We start from the raw sequence: 18,179 nt of genomic DNA, 5'->3' as shown, positions 1-18,179 counted from the left end.
CTGGCATGTGGTGCTGGGGGACTGAACCGCGGTCCCTGTGCTTTGCTAAGCCTGTTTTAAGTAGGTGCTTTAGACCACTGAGCCATCTCACCAGCCCCATGGACATATTCTAAAAAAAAAAATTAATCTTATATCACACACCAGGAGGCACAAATATTAATTTGAGAACACAGACTGTGAAGCTATTGGAACGCAGAACAAAAATACTGAACTGGGAGACAAAAGTTTCTTGGATGAGGAGCCACCAAAATAACACGCATAAAGAAAAATAGGAATCCTACATCATCAGGCGGACGTGCTGTCGCAAGCCTGTAATCTCAGGATTCTCAAGGCTGAGACAGGAGGGTCACTGTGTCAGGGGCAGCCTGGGCTCAAAGTGAGCTCAAGGCCGGCCTGAACTGCATAGTGAGATCCTGTCTCAAAAAACAAAAACAAGTTGCAGCCCTATAGTAAAGGCTAGTAAGAGCCAATTAAGGAAACGAGGAGACGGGAGTTTCTGAAGGTTTGGAGGAGGGATGATGGGGGAATTTGCTCCGTGGTTCTTTTTCTCTTTCTCGCTTTATTTATTTATTTATTTATTTTTGAGACAGGGTCTCGCTCTGCAGCAAGCTCAGGTTGGCCTTGAGCTCAGTTTGTCGTCCAGGCTGGTCTCACACTGCAACAATCCTCCTGCCTCAGTTTCCCCAGTGCTGAGCTTACAGGCGTGCGCCACCACGCCCGGTCACTCCATGGTTTCTGTTTATCTCCGTTCAATGAAGCAACCGGGCTGGCGGAAAGCCAAGCTCTGAGGGTCAGCGGAAAGCCGTCTCGGCAGTGGGGTGTGCACTGCACAAGGCGGCCCCACTGGGACCTGGGAGACCGCGACAGCCGACTCTAAAATCCTACAGGGCGCCGCTGTCACGTGATAGGACAGCTGTTCCTGACGTCATCGACCCGCGATCCCGACGTGCTTTGATGACGTATTCCCGGAAGTGCGCTCTCGGCGGGGACCAGAAAATCTCCTCCGCTTCCTCCCCAGCGCTGGACAGGCGAGGGCTGGCCAGTTGACTTCCCGGCTTTTCTTACTGATTTCTCCGGTGCTTCTCGAATCGCGCGGCGAGGACACATTACCACTACCATGGGGGGCGGGGACTTGGTAAGTGGGGGTTAGGGCTGGGCCTGGCCAGGGACCCAGTGCCGCTGGGCATGGAAATTGGCAGAGGTGGGGGTGGCAAGAAGGGCTGGTAACGAGTCACCATAGTAACGAAGCCAGGCAGTCAAGCCCCTGGAGAGGGGGCGGGTCCGTAGGACCACAGGGCTGGGGCTGGCGCGGGCACTTGGGAAAGCGCCTGGGAATGGTGGCTCGTGATGTCTGCGTGCTGGTTGGTGGATATTGACAGCATGGCACACGAGTTTTTACATTTCAAAATTATTATTATTGTCTTTTTGAGATAGGGTCTCGCTGTGCAGTTCAGGCAGACTTTGCGCTCTTTTTTTTTTTTTTTTTTTTGGTGGAACCCGGGATTGAACTCAGGCCCTTGCCAGGCAAGCGCTTATTCTACTGAGCTATCTCCCTGGCCCCTTTGTGCTCATTTTGTAGCCCAGGCTGGTCTCGAATTCAAAACGATCCTCCTGCCTCAGCCTCCTGAATGCTGGGATTACTGGTGTACGCCACAACACTCAGTTTAAACTTAATTATTAAGAGACTGGGCGTGGTGGCGCACGCCTGTAATTCCAGCTCTTGGGAGACTGTGAACAGGCAGATCACTACGAGTCTGATCTAGTAGTGAGATCCTGAACACCCTGTAAACCCTTCACTAACATAAAATTAAAAAAAAAATTAATTTTGGTGCTGGGGTGCTCGCTTCGGCAGCACACATTAATAATAATTTCAGTGCTGGCGATCATATTCCAGGTGCTGGTGTCACTGAGCTACACCCCAAGCCCAGCTTTGTTTCCTTCATCTTGTCTCGGGACGTTTTCCCTTCTTAGCTAGCTCCGAGCCCTGTGTGGGGCTGGAGCAGGGGTCGCTGGGCCGGGTTCTCCCTGCTGTCCAGCCGGGCCTTGGAGGGAGTCTCAGGCCCACGTTGCAGGCTTGCCTTCCGACAGCAGTGCCGCCTTCCGGTTCATCTGTAGTGACAATGCTTTCTTCTGCAGTCACAGCACTTACATGCGTGGCGATTGCTCTGCTGTGCTGTAGTTCATTTGCTTGGGAGTAAGGCCTTAGGTTGGGCAAACGGTGCTGTGCAGGCCTGGGAAATGCTCACCTTGCCAAGTGGAGGAGCGAGCCAGCCAGTGGGGCAGCCCAGACGTCTGTCCAGAAGCTGGGTTAGAGTTTGTCAGGTGCTGTCAGCCTAGGTTCCAGAACGCCAAGGTTCATGTAGTTTAGTGCTTTCTTCAGATAACTGCATTTCAACTTGGCTCTTTTCCCCAAGTTACGCTGTTGACAGTTTAGCTCTTTACCTGTATTGTTCTGAGTGTGTGTGTGTGTTGAGGCTGATGTTCAGCGGCATTGCTGGACCCAGTAGCACCTTCCTTCCCCAGCTGTGACAAAGAACACTGTTCTTCTCTTTGCCCTCCAGAGGGCTCCCCCTCCCTCTCCCCACCACTGCAGCCTGCTGCTTTGGCCCCAGGTGGAAGGAGTACAGTCAAGCAGAACTCTTTTTTTTTTTTTTTTTGTGGAACCGGAGATTGAACTCAGGCCCTTGCTCTTGCCAGGCAAGGACTTATTGTACTGAGCTATCTCCCCAGCCCTCAAGCAGAACGCTTGCCGGGCTTTTCTCCTTCCTTAACTGCCACTTCCTTAGTCAGACCATGTAGCCCTTTCCCTCTTTTACCAGTTCTCCTTCCTTCTCTCACCATGGCCTCCTGGTCCCGATCTTGTCTTCTCTTAAATTTGTACTGATCCCCCTGCCTCAGCCTCCTGAGTGTGCCACCATGCTGCACTATTTTTGTTTTATTGTTTTGCTGCAAGCGCTTGGCCCCAAGCTGCCCCCTACGCCGACGTCTGGTCCGTGTTGCCGCCTTGGCACACCCACGGGTGGCAGTATGAGTGAGGCAGGGTCGCATGCATGCAGCTGAATTGTAGTCTTGTCTCCGCTGCTGCAGAACTTGAAGAAGAGCTGGCACCCGCAGACGCTGCGTAATGTGGAGAAGGTGTGGAAGGCCGAGCAGAAGCATGAGGCTGAGCGGAAGAAGATTGAGGAGCTGCAGCGCGAGCTGCGGGAGGAGCGGGCCCGGGAGGAGATGCAGCGCTACGCGGAGGACGTGGGTGCCGTCAGGTGAGTCAGTCGTGGCGGGTGGTGGCGTCGCGGGCTGTTGGAGCCAGCCTGGCTGGCTGTGCAGAATGGCATTGCGCGGGGCAGCACTGCTGCTGGGAGGGGCCTGAAGCTTCAGTAGAGCTGGGAAAGTCACAGTTCTGAGTCCTCAGGTCCTTCGAGGGCCCGGTAGGAGGGCTTCTCCTGCGCCTTGCTCCTGGGGAGAGGTGACAGACACCACGACTGAAGAGCGCTGTCCCCACTCTGCCACCAGTGTGTGTAGGCCTCCGCCTTGCTTTTGTGAATGCATTGAGTGTGTGTGTGTGTGTGTGTGTGTGTGTGTGTGTGTGATGAGGCTGATGTTCAGCAGCGTCGCTGGACTCAGTAGCACCTTCCTTCCTTCTTTGTCAGTTGTGACAAGGAATGACCTGGCTAACTGGGTTGTTAAATGAGGAGTATCTGTATGTTACTATATTTTATATACTTTGTGTAACTTATATGCACTTTTATGATGTGAATAAATTCCACAGATTAGAGGTGATTCCTGGGCAGTTTACAAAGTGAACATGATGGTCTGGTGAGATGGCTCAGTGGTCTAAAGCACCTACTTAGATCAAGCTTAGCAAAGCACAGGGACCGCGGTTCAATCCCCCAGCACCACATGCCAGCCAGCCCCGCCCCCTGGTGGGCTGAGCTGGCCACACACACACACACACACATAAATAAATAAAATTAAAAAAAAAATCTTTAAAACAAAGTGAACATGAATTGTGATATACGAAGATTTAGACTTTGTGAACTCTTGATTTGAAAGCATTTTGGGTTCTTTTGTTTTGTTTTGTTTATTGTCTTTTTGAGACAGGGTCTCACTATGCAGTTCAGGCTGGCCGTGAACTCACTTTGTAGCCCACGCTGGCCTGGAACTTGCAGCAATCCTCCTGCCTCAGCCTCCTGAGTGCTGTGTGCCATCATGCCTGGCTTAGCATATAAATTTAATTTCCTGTTAAGCAAAGGTAGTAATTGTTTTGATGCTAGTAATTACTATTACTATTTGCAGCACCAGGGATTGTATCCAGGGCCTTCACACTGAGCTATACCTCTACTCTTTTTTAATTTTTGATTTTTAAGACAGAGGTGCTAAGTCACTAAATACCCTGGCTGCGTCACTTCCCTGAGCGCTGTGGTTACTGGTATATAGCACCATATGCAACTGTTGGGAAACTTTTGTTCACCAAAGCACGACCTGTTGCATGCCAGAAGTGTGACATGCCAGCTTTTGGGTGTGTTGGACTTGTAATTAAGGAAGCCGTGGTGTATAGATCAGCAGCTCCAGTGCGGGGAATCTGCCATTTGTCCCGTTTGTTTTTGACCCCAGGCCTTGGCACTGAGCCACCGCACTTCATCCCCAGTCCGGTTTCTGCTTTTGTAAACTTTGGAGGCAGGGTCTGGTCGCGTTATCTAGGCTGAGCTCCAGCTAGGCTCTCCTGCCTCGCATTTGTCCTGCACCATGTGTCGGCTGTGAATGGGAGGGGTGATCTCAGGCCCTGTCTGGCACACAGCCTGGCTGTCCGAGCCAGGCTGACTTCAAGCTGCCCTGCTCCTGTCGCAGCTTCCCAAGCGCGGGCTTCAGAGCCTGCGCCCCGCGCCTGCTGCCTCTGTGTGGCACACGGGACAGCTGTGCTTGGGGTCTGCAGTGTCCCGGACTCCCCCCCCCCCAGCTCTCATGGGCAGCCTTGGTGATCCCTGGGCTGGTGTAGCCCTGCCCACCCGGGCTGTGTGTGTCCCTGCTCCTCTCAGGCCCTTGGGAGGCGGCTGAGTGGATGTGTACGGGTGGGTCAGTGTCTAACCCCAGCCCCTGGCCCTGCTGGTGTATGTGTAGCTAGCTGGGGCGCCCCAGGGCAGGGAATGTGCTCACTGGACTCTGCCTTTCCTGTGGCTCTGGCTTGGGGTTCCGAAAACTCAAGAGGCTTAGGCATTAAGCTTAAGTGTATGAGACCACCCTGAGCAACTGTGACACACCATCTCTTGGGGACTTTTTACACAGCAGGGTGGTTGCCAGCCCAGACTCTTGTAGATGCTAGGCAAATACTTGTGAGAGGCTGCTAGGCAAATACTTGTGAGAGGCTGGCTGGCTTTCTTTCTTTCTTCTTTTTTTTTTTAATTTTTATTTATTTATTTATGTATTTTGTGTGTGTGTGTGGCCAGCTCAGCCCACCAGGGGGCGGGGCTGGCTGGCATGTGGTGCTGGGGGATTGAACCGGTCCCTGTGCTTTGCTAAATTTGTTCTAAGTAGGTGCTTTAGACCACTGAGCCATCTCACCAGCCCTCTTTCTTCTTTCTACTTGGTTTTGTTATACATTTCGGGAGAGGCAGGCTGGCTGGCTGGCTGGTTTTCTTTCTTTCTTTCTTTCTTTCTTTCTTTCTTTCTTTCTTTCTTCCTTTCTTCCGAGACTCGGTCTTGCTATGCAGTTCATCCGGGCCTTGAACTCACTGCGTAGCCCAGGCTGGCCCCAAACTCATGGCAGTCTTCCCCTCTGCCTCCAGAGAGCTGGGATGGCAAGTGTGCGCCACCACTCCCAGCCCTGCTGGCATCTGGTTTTGTATGTAGGTCTGGAGGCATCTTCATTTTCTTTGCTTGCGCTTATCTGTCTCTGACCAGGAAGAAAGAGGAGAAGCTGGACTGGATGTACCAGGGGCCTGGTGGGATGGTGAGCCGCGACGAGTACCTGCTGGGCCGCCCCATTGATAAGTATGTGTTTGAGAAGATGGATGAGAGGGAGGCTGGCTGCTCCTCCGAGACCGGGCTGCTCCCAGGCTCCATCTTTGCGCCAGTGGGGGCCACCTCACTCCTGGACATGGCCAGCAAGATCCGCGAGGACCCACTCTTCATCATCAGGTGGGCCGACTGCACTGTGAGGCTGATGGTGTTGCCTGGGTGTCACCTCTCTGCGGCGAAGGCTCTGCCAGTCTTGGGAAGGAGCAGGTCCCGGATGAGGGCCTGGCCCAGGCCATATGGGAGAGGCCAGCAGAGTACAATGCCAGGCCAGACCTGGCCTGTTCACTTATCTTCTTGCCATGCAGTTTACAAGACTGGCCTTGAGCTCACTTTGTAGACCAGGCTGGTTTCGAATTCACAGTAATCCTCCTGCCTCAGCCTCCCAAGTGCTGGGATTATTGTTGTGTGCCACTGTGCCCCGTTTATTGTTTATACTTGACTCTTAAATAAAAATAGAAGGAGAAGGGATGGGGAAGTAATTCAGAGGTCTAAGCACCTGCCTGGCAAGCGCAAGGACCTGGGTTCAGTTCCTAGTACCACGTACTGTGCCAGCCCCTGAAACCTGGGAGTGCTGTGCCAGCCATTGAAACCCAGCATGGTGGCGCATGCCTGTAATCCCAGCAATGGGGAGGCTGAGACAGGAGAATCATACAGGTATGAGCTGAGTAGCGAGACCCTGTACTAAATAAATAAATAGATTAAATTTTTTTTTTTTTTTTTTTCAGAACCAGGGATTGAACTCAGGCCCAGGGAAGCACTTATTCTAATGAGCCATCTCCCCGGCCCCCCAAAAATTTTTTTTAAAGAAATAGAAGTAGAAGCCAAGTGGGACCTGTAAGATAGCTCAGCAGACCAAAGTGCCTGCTTATGCAAGCTTAGGCAAGTGCAGGGACCACAGTTCAATCCCTGGCACCACATGCCACGCCAGCCCCGCCCCCAGGGTGGGTAAGCCGGCCAGAGTCCAGGCGTAGTGGTGCACGCCTGTGATCCCAGAGCTGGGGAGGCTGAAAGCAGGAGGATCTCCACGAGTCCGAGCTGTGTAGTAAGACCCTTCAATAACCAAATACATAAAAAAAAAGAAGTAGAAGCCAAATGACAGGTAGATCGAAATTTGGAGGTGCATGTAGAGCTGTGGAGGTGGTACACAGGCTTTCTTGCTTCCCATTTCTCTTTTTTACAGGGGGCGGCAGAAGCCTTTATTTGTTTACTTTGGTACTGGCAATGAGCTCGGGACCTTGTGCTCGCCAGGCAGCGCCGGCCACTGAGCACCTCCCAGCAGAAAGTACCACCTGCTTTGCAGCGGATGTATAGCGGGGGCAGCGCTGCTGGACGGGGGCAGCGCGTACTGCACACGTTGTTGCTTCGTTTGGTTGAATTTGCAGCCTGCTTTTGTCTCTTTTTCAGTGTCTTATGTGAGCCTGTGATTCCCCCGCTTCAGGGTTCCAAGGCTGGGCTTGCAGGCGCGCACTGGCCCTGTGCAAAGCCTGGTGCATGTGTGTGAGAAAGGACTGGGATGTAGCTCCATGGCAGCACACCCTGGATCTGGTGCTCGAGAGCACTTGTGCACATACACACACATGTGCACACACATACGTGTGCACCATTGCTCAGCAAGTAGCTTTTGGGATGCCGTAGCCAGGGTACCCGCTGGGTGACAGTGTTTGCTGGCCCAGCGAGGCAGCCCCAAGTGCTGAGTCCAGTGAGCAGCAGGTGGAACTCACCTGTGTGCCCCATGTCCCCCAGTGTAGGCGCCTGTTATGTGGATTCAGGGCCCAGATGTCCCCTCTGGCCCTGTGTATGTGGGCTTTGGAAGAAAGATTGTCACCTGGACTCTGCACAGGAGAATGATTAACTCCCTTTTCCAAAAGACAAAGTCATGATTTTGTTTGGTTTGGTTTGTTTTGTTTTGCGGAACTGGGGATTGAACTCAGGCCCAGGGCCTGAGTTTTATGCTTGCCAGGCAAGCGTTTATTCTACTGAGCCATCTTCCTGGCCCCAAAGTCATGATTTTATAAATTCCTCTTATTTAGGAAGAAAGAGGAGGAAAAAAAACGAGAGGTATTGAATAACCCCGTGAAAATGAAGAAAATCAAGGAACTGGTAAGTTGTGCCTAGGATAAGCATAAAGAGTTCCCTTTACCTACTTCCCTGAGGGTTTCTCTCCACTTCCTGTTACTGTAGAGGGATGGTTTAGAGGAAAAACAGGTTTTTAAATTTTAATTCTCAAGTGCTGGCCAAATAGCTCAGCAGATGAAAGTGCCTGCAAGCAGGCCCTGGGGCTGGGGGTTTGATCCCCAGGCCTACTGTGCCGACCCCGCCCTGAGGGCGCACTGAGAGGACAGTTGAGACTGGGCGTGGTGGCGCACCAGTAATCCCAGCTCTTGGGAGGCTGTAAACAGGCAGATCACTTGGAGTCCGTTCTAGTAGTGAGACCCTGAACACCCTGTAGACCCTTCCCTAAAATATAAAAGATAAAAATGAATCTTCATTCTTTTTAGTTTTCGAGACAGGGTCTCACTATGTAGCCCAGGCTGGCTTTGAACTCTTTTTTTTTTAAAGACTTTATTTTATTTATTTATTTATTTTAATGACATCTTTTTTTAAAAAATATTTATTTATTTTTATTTATTACATTTATTTATTGTGTGTGTGTGGCCAGCTCAGCCCACCAGGGGGCGGGCTGGCTGGCATGTGGTGCTGGGGATCGAACCACGGTCCCTGTGCTTTGCCAAGCTTGTTTCAAGTAGGTGCTTTAGACCACTGAGCCATCTCTCCAGCCCTGGCTTTGAACTCTTGGTGATCCTCCTGCCTTAGCATCCCTAGTGCTGAGATTACAGGCAGGTGCTACCACCCCTGGCTGAAGCACTTTTGAATGGGAAGCACGGGGAGCCCTGGACAGTGGTTCTGGGAGCTTGTACATCCAGATCCGCAGGCTACCCTGAGAGGTTCTGCTCCGGAGTCTAGGGTGGCAGGGCTACAGCCCGTGTCTCCCCTGGTGCCCTGCGCCCCAGAGAGGATGAGACGGCGGCCTGTGGGGGTCCCTTTCATTTTGTACATCGGGTCCTCAGGACCAGGGGGCGGGGCTGGCTGGCATGTGGTGCTGGGGGACTGAACCTCGGTCCCTGTGCTTTGCTTAGCTTAGCTTGTTCTAAGTAGGTGCTTTAGACCACTGAGCCATCTCACCAGCCCTCTCTGCATTTTCTAGTTGCAAATGAGTCTAGAAAAAAAGGAGAAGAAGAAAAAGAAGGAGAAGAGAAAGAAGCACAAAAAACACAAGCACAGGAGCTCGAGCAGCAACCGGTCCAGCAGCGAGGACGAGCCCAGCCGGGGAAGGTGAAGGCGGAGGCCGCTGCAGTGCTGGCTACTGCCTGGTTCTGCCCTTCTGGTGGAGACACTGGGCGAGGGCCTGCGACCTACTAAGGGGCCGCCGAGTGCAGGCAGGGCTGGCAGGGCCCTGCGTGAGCTCACTTGAGCCTTGCAGACACAGGGAGGGACAAGGTTCCATGCCCTGGCGGATGCCTGCTTTGCTCATCGGGTCCTCAGGACGGAGGGGGTTGTTTTGGGGGTATTTGTTCGTTATGTACTTCGTACAGGGTCTACAGGATCATACTCCACAGATCGGACTCGTAGTGATTTTCCTGTTTTCAGCCTCCCAAGCACTGGGATTACAGGCACGCGACACCATGCCATCTCAGCACGCCCCTGGGGTTGGGGCTGGCACGGCCTGCCGGGGATGGAACCTCTGTCCCTGTGTCTGCCTGCGCAGGCATTTTAGTGTGCTGAGCTATGTGGCTGACCCCTTCAGGCTCGTCTGGGACAGTCTCACTTCGTAGTTCAGGCTAGCCTTGTACTTATGGAGGTCCTTCTGCCTTAGCATCCCTTGTTGAGATGACAGGCATGCACCCTCATGCCTAGGTTTGAAGTGTCTTTTGTTATTGTCATTTTGTCTTTTTGAGACAGTCTTGGTACGTATTCAGGCTGGCCATGAGCACACTTTGTAGTGTGATTTCAAATTTGCAATGATCCTCCTGCCTCAGCCTCCCAAGTACTGGCATTACAGATGTGTGCCACCACAGCTGGCTGACGTGGGTTTTATGTAGCCTTTTTTTTTAATGGATTAATGAGCCTGTGTGGGCCCAACCTGTGTCTGTGCTGTGGGAAGAATCAGCTCTGCTGAGCTGACTCATGCTCAGACCCCAGAATAGCAGCCTGAGGTGAGAGGCTGCGCCCACGGCGCCTGCCAGGGAAACCTGCCAGGTGATGCAGCTTCCGGTGCAGACGTCCTGGACAGTGCTGACGGCGAGAGCTGGGGGCGGATGGCTAGTGCTCGGCACCGGAGACTTGCCGGGCGCGGGCGTGTTGCTTTCTCAGTGAGTGTGTTTGTTTGAATCTTAGGTCTCAAAGGAAGGTGACGACGGACTCCTTTCCAGTGTTGTCCAAAGTCCCTGGCTATGGCTTACAGGTAGGGCCCTGGGCTTCTCTGGAGCTGCGGCCCTGGCTGGCAAGGAGCTCTGAGCAGGGCTGGCTCTCCAGCCCTGTGTCAGTCACTGAAGAGAAACCTCGAGCTTTAAGTGCACTAAATGCCTTCCGGGTGCTTTGCTTTGGGTGGTCCTGGGTTTTGAACTCAGGGCCTTTGCACTGAGCTCCATCGCCAGCCCGTTTTAAAGATTCTTTGAGCTAGTGTCTTGCTAAGTTACTGCGCTGCTGAAGCTGGGCAGAAGTTTCAGTCTTCCTGCCTTGTCTTCCCAGCGCCCTTGGGTTTGCCACCGCCGCCCCACCCTGTCCTCTGCTCCTGCCTCCAAGTAAGCTTCCTGTCTTCTCTCCCCATCAGGTCAGGGACTCTGTCCGGGACCGGGGCTCCCAGGGCCCTGGGGTGGCTGAATCGAAGGGCACATCCAGGTCGAATGACCGGTCTAGGTCCCCAAGCTCCTCTCACTCCCCGCCTAGACGCACCAGCAAGAGGAGCCCCAGGGACAGGAGGTCCCGGTCCCCACAGGGCAGCAGAGTGTAAGTGTGGGCACCCCGGGGTGTGACCTGCAGCCCCGCGGAAGACCATGCTTAGGACGCTGTGTCCTGCTCGTCCTGCAGGCACAATGGAAAGGGTGGCCGCAGAGCACGAGCCCCAACCCGGAGCCCATCCCCGTCCCTATCCCCGAAGAAGGAGGTCTTCCAGCAGCGGCGCACACCTGGCTATACCAGGTGAGGTGGTCGATGGGGACCTGGGGCTGCAGGCCGGTGGCGCAGGGCCCTGGGCAGTCTGTCCCCATCTCAGGCACATGAAGGAGCGAGGGTCAGTTCTGGTTTTTCTTTTTGTTGTATACAACATATTTATTTATTTATTTATTTATTTATTTATTTATTTATTTTGTGGCTGGCTCAGCCTGTCCCGGGAAGGGGCTGGCAGGCATGTGGTGCCAAGGATTGAACCACGGTCCTTAGTCTTGCCTAAGCAGGTGCTTTAGACTGCTGAGCTATCTTGTCAGCCCGCTTTTGTTTTCTTTTTCTTTCTTTCTTTCTTTCTTTTTTTTTTTTTTGCGGAACCGGGGATTGAACTCCGATCCTTGCGTTTGCCAGTCAAGCACTTATCCTACTGAGCCATCTCCCCAGCCCCCCACTTTTGTTTTCTACTACAGGAGATTGAACTGTGATAGGCAAGAGTTTTACCACTGTACATCTTTAGCTTTATTTATTTATTTATTTTGGTGGAACCGGGCTTTGAACTCAGACCCTTGCGCTTGCCAGGGAAGCATTTATTCTACTGTGCCATCTCCCCAGCCCCATCTTTAGCTTTTTTTAAAACTTTGCTTGGAGACAAGATTTCCTTAAATTGCCCAGACTGGGCTTCGTTTTGTAATCTTTCTGCCTCCGCCTCGCAAACCACTGCGATTACTGGTGTGTGCCTGTGCTCGCAGCCGCAGCCGGGGTGTTCCTTGAATTGCATGAGGAGTGAGGAGTGGCTCAGGGCACAGTGATGTTTGGCCCCAGGCGCTGCGGAAGCGCTGTCCCTAGGGGTCCGGGCCCGTGGACAGAGCCTGGACAGAGCCGCTGCCGCTTGGTGAACTCGCTTTGCTGTTCAAAGCGTGTGTAGACCAGAGTTCCCAGATAGGTTGCTGTGCATTGTAATTACCCGGAACACTTAAGGAGTCCAGCCTGACCCTGAGCACCTGTGACCCTTGCCACTTGGGAGGCTGAGGCCGGAGGAGTGCAAGTTGAGGCCAGCCCAGGCAACTTGAAACTCTTGCCTCAAAAAATAGCTAAAGGGGTTGGGGAGATGGTTCAGTAGAATAAGCACTTGCTTGGCAAACGCAAGGGCCTGAGTTCAATCCCTGACTGCACCAAAAAAAGAAGGCTGGAGGTACAGCTCAGCAGCCTGTGGGTTCCATCCCTGGGACCCTAACAGCACAACAAAGCTCAGTGCCTATCTAACCCAATCCTGTTACGTCCTCAGCTTCAAGGTGGATGTTGCTGTATTCTTCGCAGTCCTAGTGATTGCGCTCAGGGCCGGGGCACTGAGCTACGTCCCCAGCACTTTTAAATTTCAAGAGAGTTTCAGTATGTTGCTAAATTGCTCAGGCGGGGCTCGAACTTGGGATCCTCCTCCTTCATGCCTCAGAGTGTTGGGATGACCCAAGCCCTGGCCCACACACTAGCAGTTCTGGAGCCAACGTGCAGTTCAAGTGCAGAGCAGGTTTTGTTCTTGTCACCTGAGCTGCCCCACTCCCCAGTGGTCAAGGAAAGCCATTTGGAAAAGGCACATCATTGAGAAAGGCAGCTCTGCGCATCTTGCCTTCCCAGGTGGCGCTTGTGTCTGGTGGTGGGGCTGCGCGCGGCTGGCCCGTCCTTCCCGCCGCCCTTGGTGCTGCAGCGGGCCTGGACTTTCGTCTCTTCCAGTGCTCGAGTGGGTGGCGTGTAACCGTCTTGCACATCCTGTCTCTTGCCATCTGCTGTTGCTTGAATTTGTCTTATTTTATCACCGGTTCTCATGGTGCTGAGAGCTTATTTACTTGTTTATTTTTCTTTATGGTACTGAAGATTCAACCCAGAGTCTCTGCACTGAATCACCCTCACAGCTCTTTTTCATTTTTCTTTTTTTGGGGGAGGGTCTTTTTGAGACAGGGTCTCGCTATGCAGTTCAAGCTGGCCTTGAGTTTGCTGTGTAGCCCAGGCTGGTCTCAAACTTGAAAAGATCCTCCTGCCACAGCCTCTGAGTGCTGGGATTACAGGTGTGTACCACCATGTCTGGCTTTCTCTTTATTTTCAAAATTTTGAGCAGGGTCACTAAGTTGCCCTATGTAGATTCAATCTCGCATTTTCCTGCCTCATCCTTCCTCAGTGCTGGGATTATAGGCATGGTGGCATCATGCCCAACTGAGATTATCTTTTTTAGTACTGGACATAGAACTCAGGACCTTGTGCTTGCCAGGCAGGGGCTTATGCCACTGAGCTATATCCCCAAGCCCCCAACTGAGATTCCTTTTTATGTATGTATGTATGTATGTATGTATGTATGTATTTATTTATTTATTTTTGGGCAGAACCAGAGATTGAATTTAGGCCCTTGCTTATTCTACTGAGCTATCTCCCCGCCCTCCCCCCCTTTTAAATATATTTAGTTGTTATAGGGTCTTACTACGCAGCCTGGGCTCCTAGTGGTCCTCCTATTTTCAGCCTCCCCAGCACTGGGATTACGGGGAAATGCCACTGTGCCGGAAGGGGCCGGGCCGGTGCTGCACGTGGTGCCAGCGTACGCTTGCCGAAGCTTGCCTAAGCAGGCGACGTAGTCCACTGAGCCATCTCACCAGCCCCCAACTCAGATTCTTGATTTAAAATTTTTTTGTTGACTGAGACTATTTTTTATCATTGATTTTTTTTTTTTTTACTTGTGGTAATCCCATTTAATTTTATATTAATTCCATTGCTTTTTAAATTTCTTCCAAGCAGCATGTCTCCTTTTTTTTGTGGCATCAGGACTTGAACCCAGAACCTTTGCACTGAGCTGTATATCCCCACTTATTTTTTTGTTTTTGTGTGACAGGGTCTTTCTAAGTTGTACCCAAGCTGGGCTCACATTTTTTTTTTTTTTTTTTTTTTTTTTTTGTTCCTCGAATGCCTTCAGGGCACTTTTGGCCAGCGGGAGAGGTGTGAGGTTCGAACTCCAGCAACCTGAGGCTGACAGCTTTGTGGAAGCAGCCACTTAAAAGGCCTGAGCTAGGGCCAGGCCCCCTGGGCTCACATTTGAAATCTTCCTGCCTCAGCTTCTCAGACTGCTGGGATTACAGGCATGTGCCACCATGCATGGTGAAGGAATTGGTAATTAAAATACCTATGCTCAGCACAAACCTACTGCCATCAAGTTATAGCTTAGATGTGGCTGCATCTGCTGTTGGTTTGTAAACTGCCTAGAACAAAAGTGGCAAAAGCACTCAGCGTCTTTACTGCTGAGATTACAGGTGTGAGCCACCATACCAGGCTGAAAATGGAAGCATTCCTTCATTCTTTGCAGTTACTATGGAGTTGCGGTTTGTTCAATATTTTATGTTGTTTTTGTTTCTTTTTTTTTTTTTTTTTTTCAATTTTTCTTTCAATTTTTTTTTTTTCAGAACCAGGGATTGAACTCAAGCCCTTGCACTTGCCAGGGAAGCGCTTATTCCACTGAGCCATCTCCTCGGCCCTTTTTTTTGATTTTTTAGTCAAGTGAATATGCATGCAATTTTCAAAGTCATGTAGTATTAAAAAATCTATTTTTTAAAAAAATTTAGTACAGGGTCTATAAGGTCTTACCACACAGATTGGACTTGTAGTGATTCTCCTGTTTTCAGCCTCCCAAGCACTGGGATTACAGGTGTGCACCACCATACCCAGTCTGACTCTGTCTCAGCGCCCCCCGGGGAGGCAGGGCCGCATGGCATGCCGGGATCGAACCCCAGTCCCTGCATCTGCCTAAGCAGGTAACTTAATCCACTGGGCTATCTGGCCAGCCCTTGAAAAATCTTTTTTTGTTTGTTGTTGTTTTTTTTTGTTTTGCTTTTTTGAGACAGGGTGTTGCTGTGTGGCCCAGCCTGCCTCAGCCTCCCAGGTACTAGGATTATAGACTTGTAGTGCCATGCCTGGCAGTCTGAGGTTCTCTTGCCCTCTCTGCTGTTTCACCCTCTCAATGAGTGGCTGTTGCGGGGGGCTGGGGCTGGACACCACTGTGGGCACATAGGGTGACCTTCCAGGACGGGTCCTGTGTTGCAGGCAGCCCAGCTGTGGCATCCCAGAGAGCATGGAGCCCGTGGGGGTGGCATCCTTGCAAGCTGCCAGGGCCTGCTTGCTGTTGCGCTGCACCTCCTGCCCCATCTCCTCCTGTCTGGCTGCTCTGGGGCTCTCCTGTGAGGTCTCCAGGGTGGCCCTGCCGTCCCAAGGTGGGCAGAGCCAGGCCATCCCGTCTGCCCCTGGGACAGGTGCTAAATGCTGGCCTTCCCCTGGCTGCTCTCCTGCAGACCTTGTGCCCACCCCCTGAGCTCTTTGCAGGGGTGGTCAGCAAGCCCTCGCCTGCCTCAGCCGCCTGAGTATGGAAACTGGCTGTGCTCCACCACTCCCAGCTTTTGGGGGCCCTTACTAAAGTTCTGAAAGTCAGCATAAAGCCAGGTGAAGTGGTGCACACCTGTAGCGCCAGCACTTAGGAGGCTGAAGCAGGAAGACTGCCATGAGTTTGAGACCAGCCTGGGCTACATAGCAAGACCCTGTGTGAAAGAAACCAAAACAAAAAAATGAATAAAATTTTGACCTGCGATTGCCTGACCAATACGAAGTCAGAGGGAAACTGACCGGCCTGGCATTTCCTCCGAGAGCGCTCTGCCAGAGACACACGCTGGCTGCAGCCTGACCTCTCACTACGCAGCTGCCTGCCGGGAGAGACTGGAGCTGACGGTGTCTGTGCTCGACAGAAAACTCTCGGCGGAGGAGCTGGAGCGGAAGCGGCAGGAGATGCTGGAGAACGCTCGCTGGCGGGAGGAGGAGCGGCTGAACACCCTCAAGAGGCATGCGCGGGAGGATGAGCGCGAGCGCCGGCTGGAGCAGCTAGACTCTCGCGATGGCAAGTTCATCCAGTGAGTGCCACCGCCTCCTGTCTGGGCCTGGAGACAGCCTTGGGGAGCCCCTCTGGTTCACTGGGTTCCTAGAGCTCTGCAGAAATCCTCCTGCCTCAGCCTCCACAATGTGGGAATCATAGGCGTGTGTTACCACTGCCGGCTTAAATTCCTGAAATTCCTTGGCCTTCTTTTTAAATAAGAATTGAAGGTCTAGGAAGTCTTTTTCACATTGAAACTTTTCCTTTTCTAAACAGATGAATTTTCCCTTGTGGATGTTTAAAAAATGTGGTTCCAGATGGAGTCACTTGAAACCTGAGTGCGTGGGCTTCAGAGAACTTGGGTTTGCGCAGCTGCTCACGGCTAGCGGCCTGCCTTTCTGAGTGCCACTGGGCTGCAGGGTGACAAGGTTCCTTCCCACTCCTGTCTTGCAGCCGCATGAAGCTGGAGAGCGCGTCCACTTCCTCCCTCGAGGATCGTGTGAAGCGCAACATCCACTCCCTGCAGCGGACCTCGGCGGCCCTGGAGAGGAATTTCATGCGGAGGTGAACCCTGCCCCTGCTGGCCTTGAGTGTGCCCGGGAGGCGCCAGCCCAGGGCCTTTTTATAAGACAGCAAGTGACTGCTTCTACAGACTCAAACCAGCACTGTCCCAAGTGACCTGGCCCCTTTGTGAGCCCGCTGAGGTGCTGAGGGGACCTGCGCGCACCCAGCCAGACTGTTCTCCCAAGCAGCGTGGTGGGGCCTGGGCTTGGATCTCCATTGCCCCCTCCACCGGTTCCACTGTCGCCGCACAGCCTGGACCTGCCTGGGACCTTTCTTGGTCACCAGTGGGTCGAGCTCGCTGTGATCCACGTGGATGATGTGACAGGACGCCCCAGCGTAGACGGACCAGGAGAGGACAGCGCAGAAAGCCCGAGGGCCTGCCGGGCTCTGAGCTGGGAGGGCCCGTGTGCACGCAGCTGTGTCACCGTGGATGCGGTTGGACCAGGCCTTCTCTGTAAATCACGTAGTAACCTTACTACAGTTATCTGCTTTGGGGAGGAGTTTGCTACCGTAGTATTTTTAGTCAGATGTTAAAGATACCGAAAGTCTCAAGGGGCAAGCTGGCCTTAATCCCAGCACTGGGGAGGCTGAGACGGGAGGATGGCTGGGAGTCAGAGGCCAGCCTGGGCTACACAGCAGACCCTGTCCCCCAACACATCTCCAGGGGCCATTCTTCATGCTAGTGTGTGTGTGCGGAGGTCAAACCGGGCCCCATCTGCACTGGGCAGGCCGCTCCGCACCTGCTGGCCGCCCTGGCCGCTGCGCTAGCCCTCCATCCTTTGTTCTCCTTCCAGTGCGTTGGGGTTTTCATTTTTCAACACTTATGATGCTTAAAACCCACCTCATCCCCAGAGAGAATGCAACATGCTCGTGTTACTCATTTCATTGCCTCATCCTGCTGCTGATGCTATGGCTAATTATGCTTTTTATTTTATTACTTGGTAATAAAGGCCACATTTATTTTTGTAACTGTGTAAAAGCGACCATGCGCCGAGTGTTGAGTTTGCATAGACCCGTGACTTGTGAATATGGGGAGAGCCTTCTTTGGGGAGGGATTATGTAACAGTGTGGGCAGGCTACTTGGGTTCCAAGCAGCGAGCCAGAGGAGACGACTGTCGGCCGACGCCGTCCCTGGGTCCAGCAACCTCCTTACTTGACCCTGGCGGGCAAAGGCCGGGCAGCAGGTGGGTGGGCGCGGAGCCCATTCATAAAACCTAGGGTTCCGGGCCAGCCCCTCTCATTGGCCCGGGGGAAAGAGGCGTGGCCCACGGTGTCGCGCGCCCTTGCTGGGGGGAGTGGGCGGGTCCACGCTCGGGTGGAGCGAGGGGGCGTTCCCCGTTCTTTGCAGACTAGACTTCCTTTTCCCCTCGTAGTGTTTCCCCTCTCTCCCCCAGCGTGGGGATGGTACGTCCCACCCTCCTCCCCCTCCCCGAGCTGCGGCGGTGTCGCCGCCATCTTGTCATCTCAGTTCGAAGGAAAGCACCGAAGTTGGGCTCTGGGGGCCCAGCCGGGGTGCCCCTGCCGCCGCACACGCGAACCTTCCCGCCCCTCC

The 18,179-nt window shown here is 52.9% G+C and overlaps 1 protein-coding gene across 1 annotated transcript; it reads left to right on the top strand.

The window, feature by feature from the left end:
• The first annotated feature begins 988 nt into the window (after nucleotides 1-988).
• Cwc25 (CWC25 spliceosome associated protein homolog) lies at nucleotides 989-17,600 on the top strand. The gene is made up of 10 exons (XM_004633687.2): nucleotides 989-1,135; nucleotides 3,088-3,260; nucleotides 5,896-6,132; nucleotides 8,043-8,112; nucleotides 9,218-9,345; nucleotides 10,408-10,474; nucleotides 10,844-11,019; nucleotides 11,101-11,211; nucleotides 15,942-16,103; nucleotides 16,517-17,600. The coding sequence occupies exons 1-10, from the start codon at nucleotides 1,118-1,120 to the stop codon at nucleotides 16,629-16,631; spliced, it is 1,257 nt and encodes a 418-aa protein (XP_004633744.1). The 5' UTR covers nucleotides 989-1,117; the 3' UTR covers nucleotides 16,632-17,600.
• The last annotated feature ends 579 nt before the right edge of the window (nucleotides 17,601-18,179 follow it).

The sequence above is a fragment of the Octodon degus genome, unplaced genomic scaffold (assembly GCF_000260255.1).
Source record: "Octodon degus isolate 3935 unplaced genomic scaffold, OctDeg1.0 scaffold00056, whole genome shotgun sequence".
NCBI lineage: Eukaryota > Metazoa > Chordata > Mammalia > Rodentia > Octodontidae > Octodon > Octodon degus.
Note: the sequence above shows the minus strand (reverse complement) of the source record. Positions and strands in the feature narration are given on the sequence as shown.

What these genes read in the sequence shown, in the direction of transcription:
- Cwc25 (XM_004633687.2), top strand. An exon ending in GACCCACTCTTCATCATCAG is followed by an intron (nt 6,133 to 8,042) that starts GTGGGCCGACTG and finishes CCTCTTATTTAG; the next exon opens with GAAGAAAGAGGAGGAAAAAA. An exon ending in TCCCCACAGGGCAGCAGAGT is followed by an intron (nt 11,020 to 11,100) that starts GTAAGTGTGGGC and finishes CTCGTCCTGCAG; the next exon opens with GCACAATGGAAAGGGTGGCC.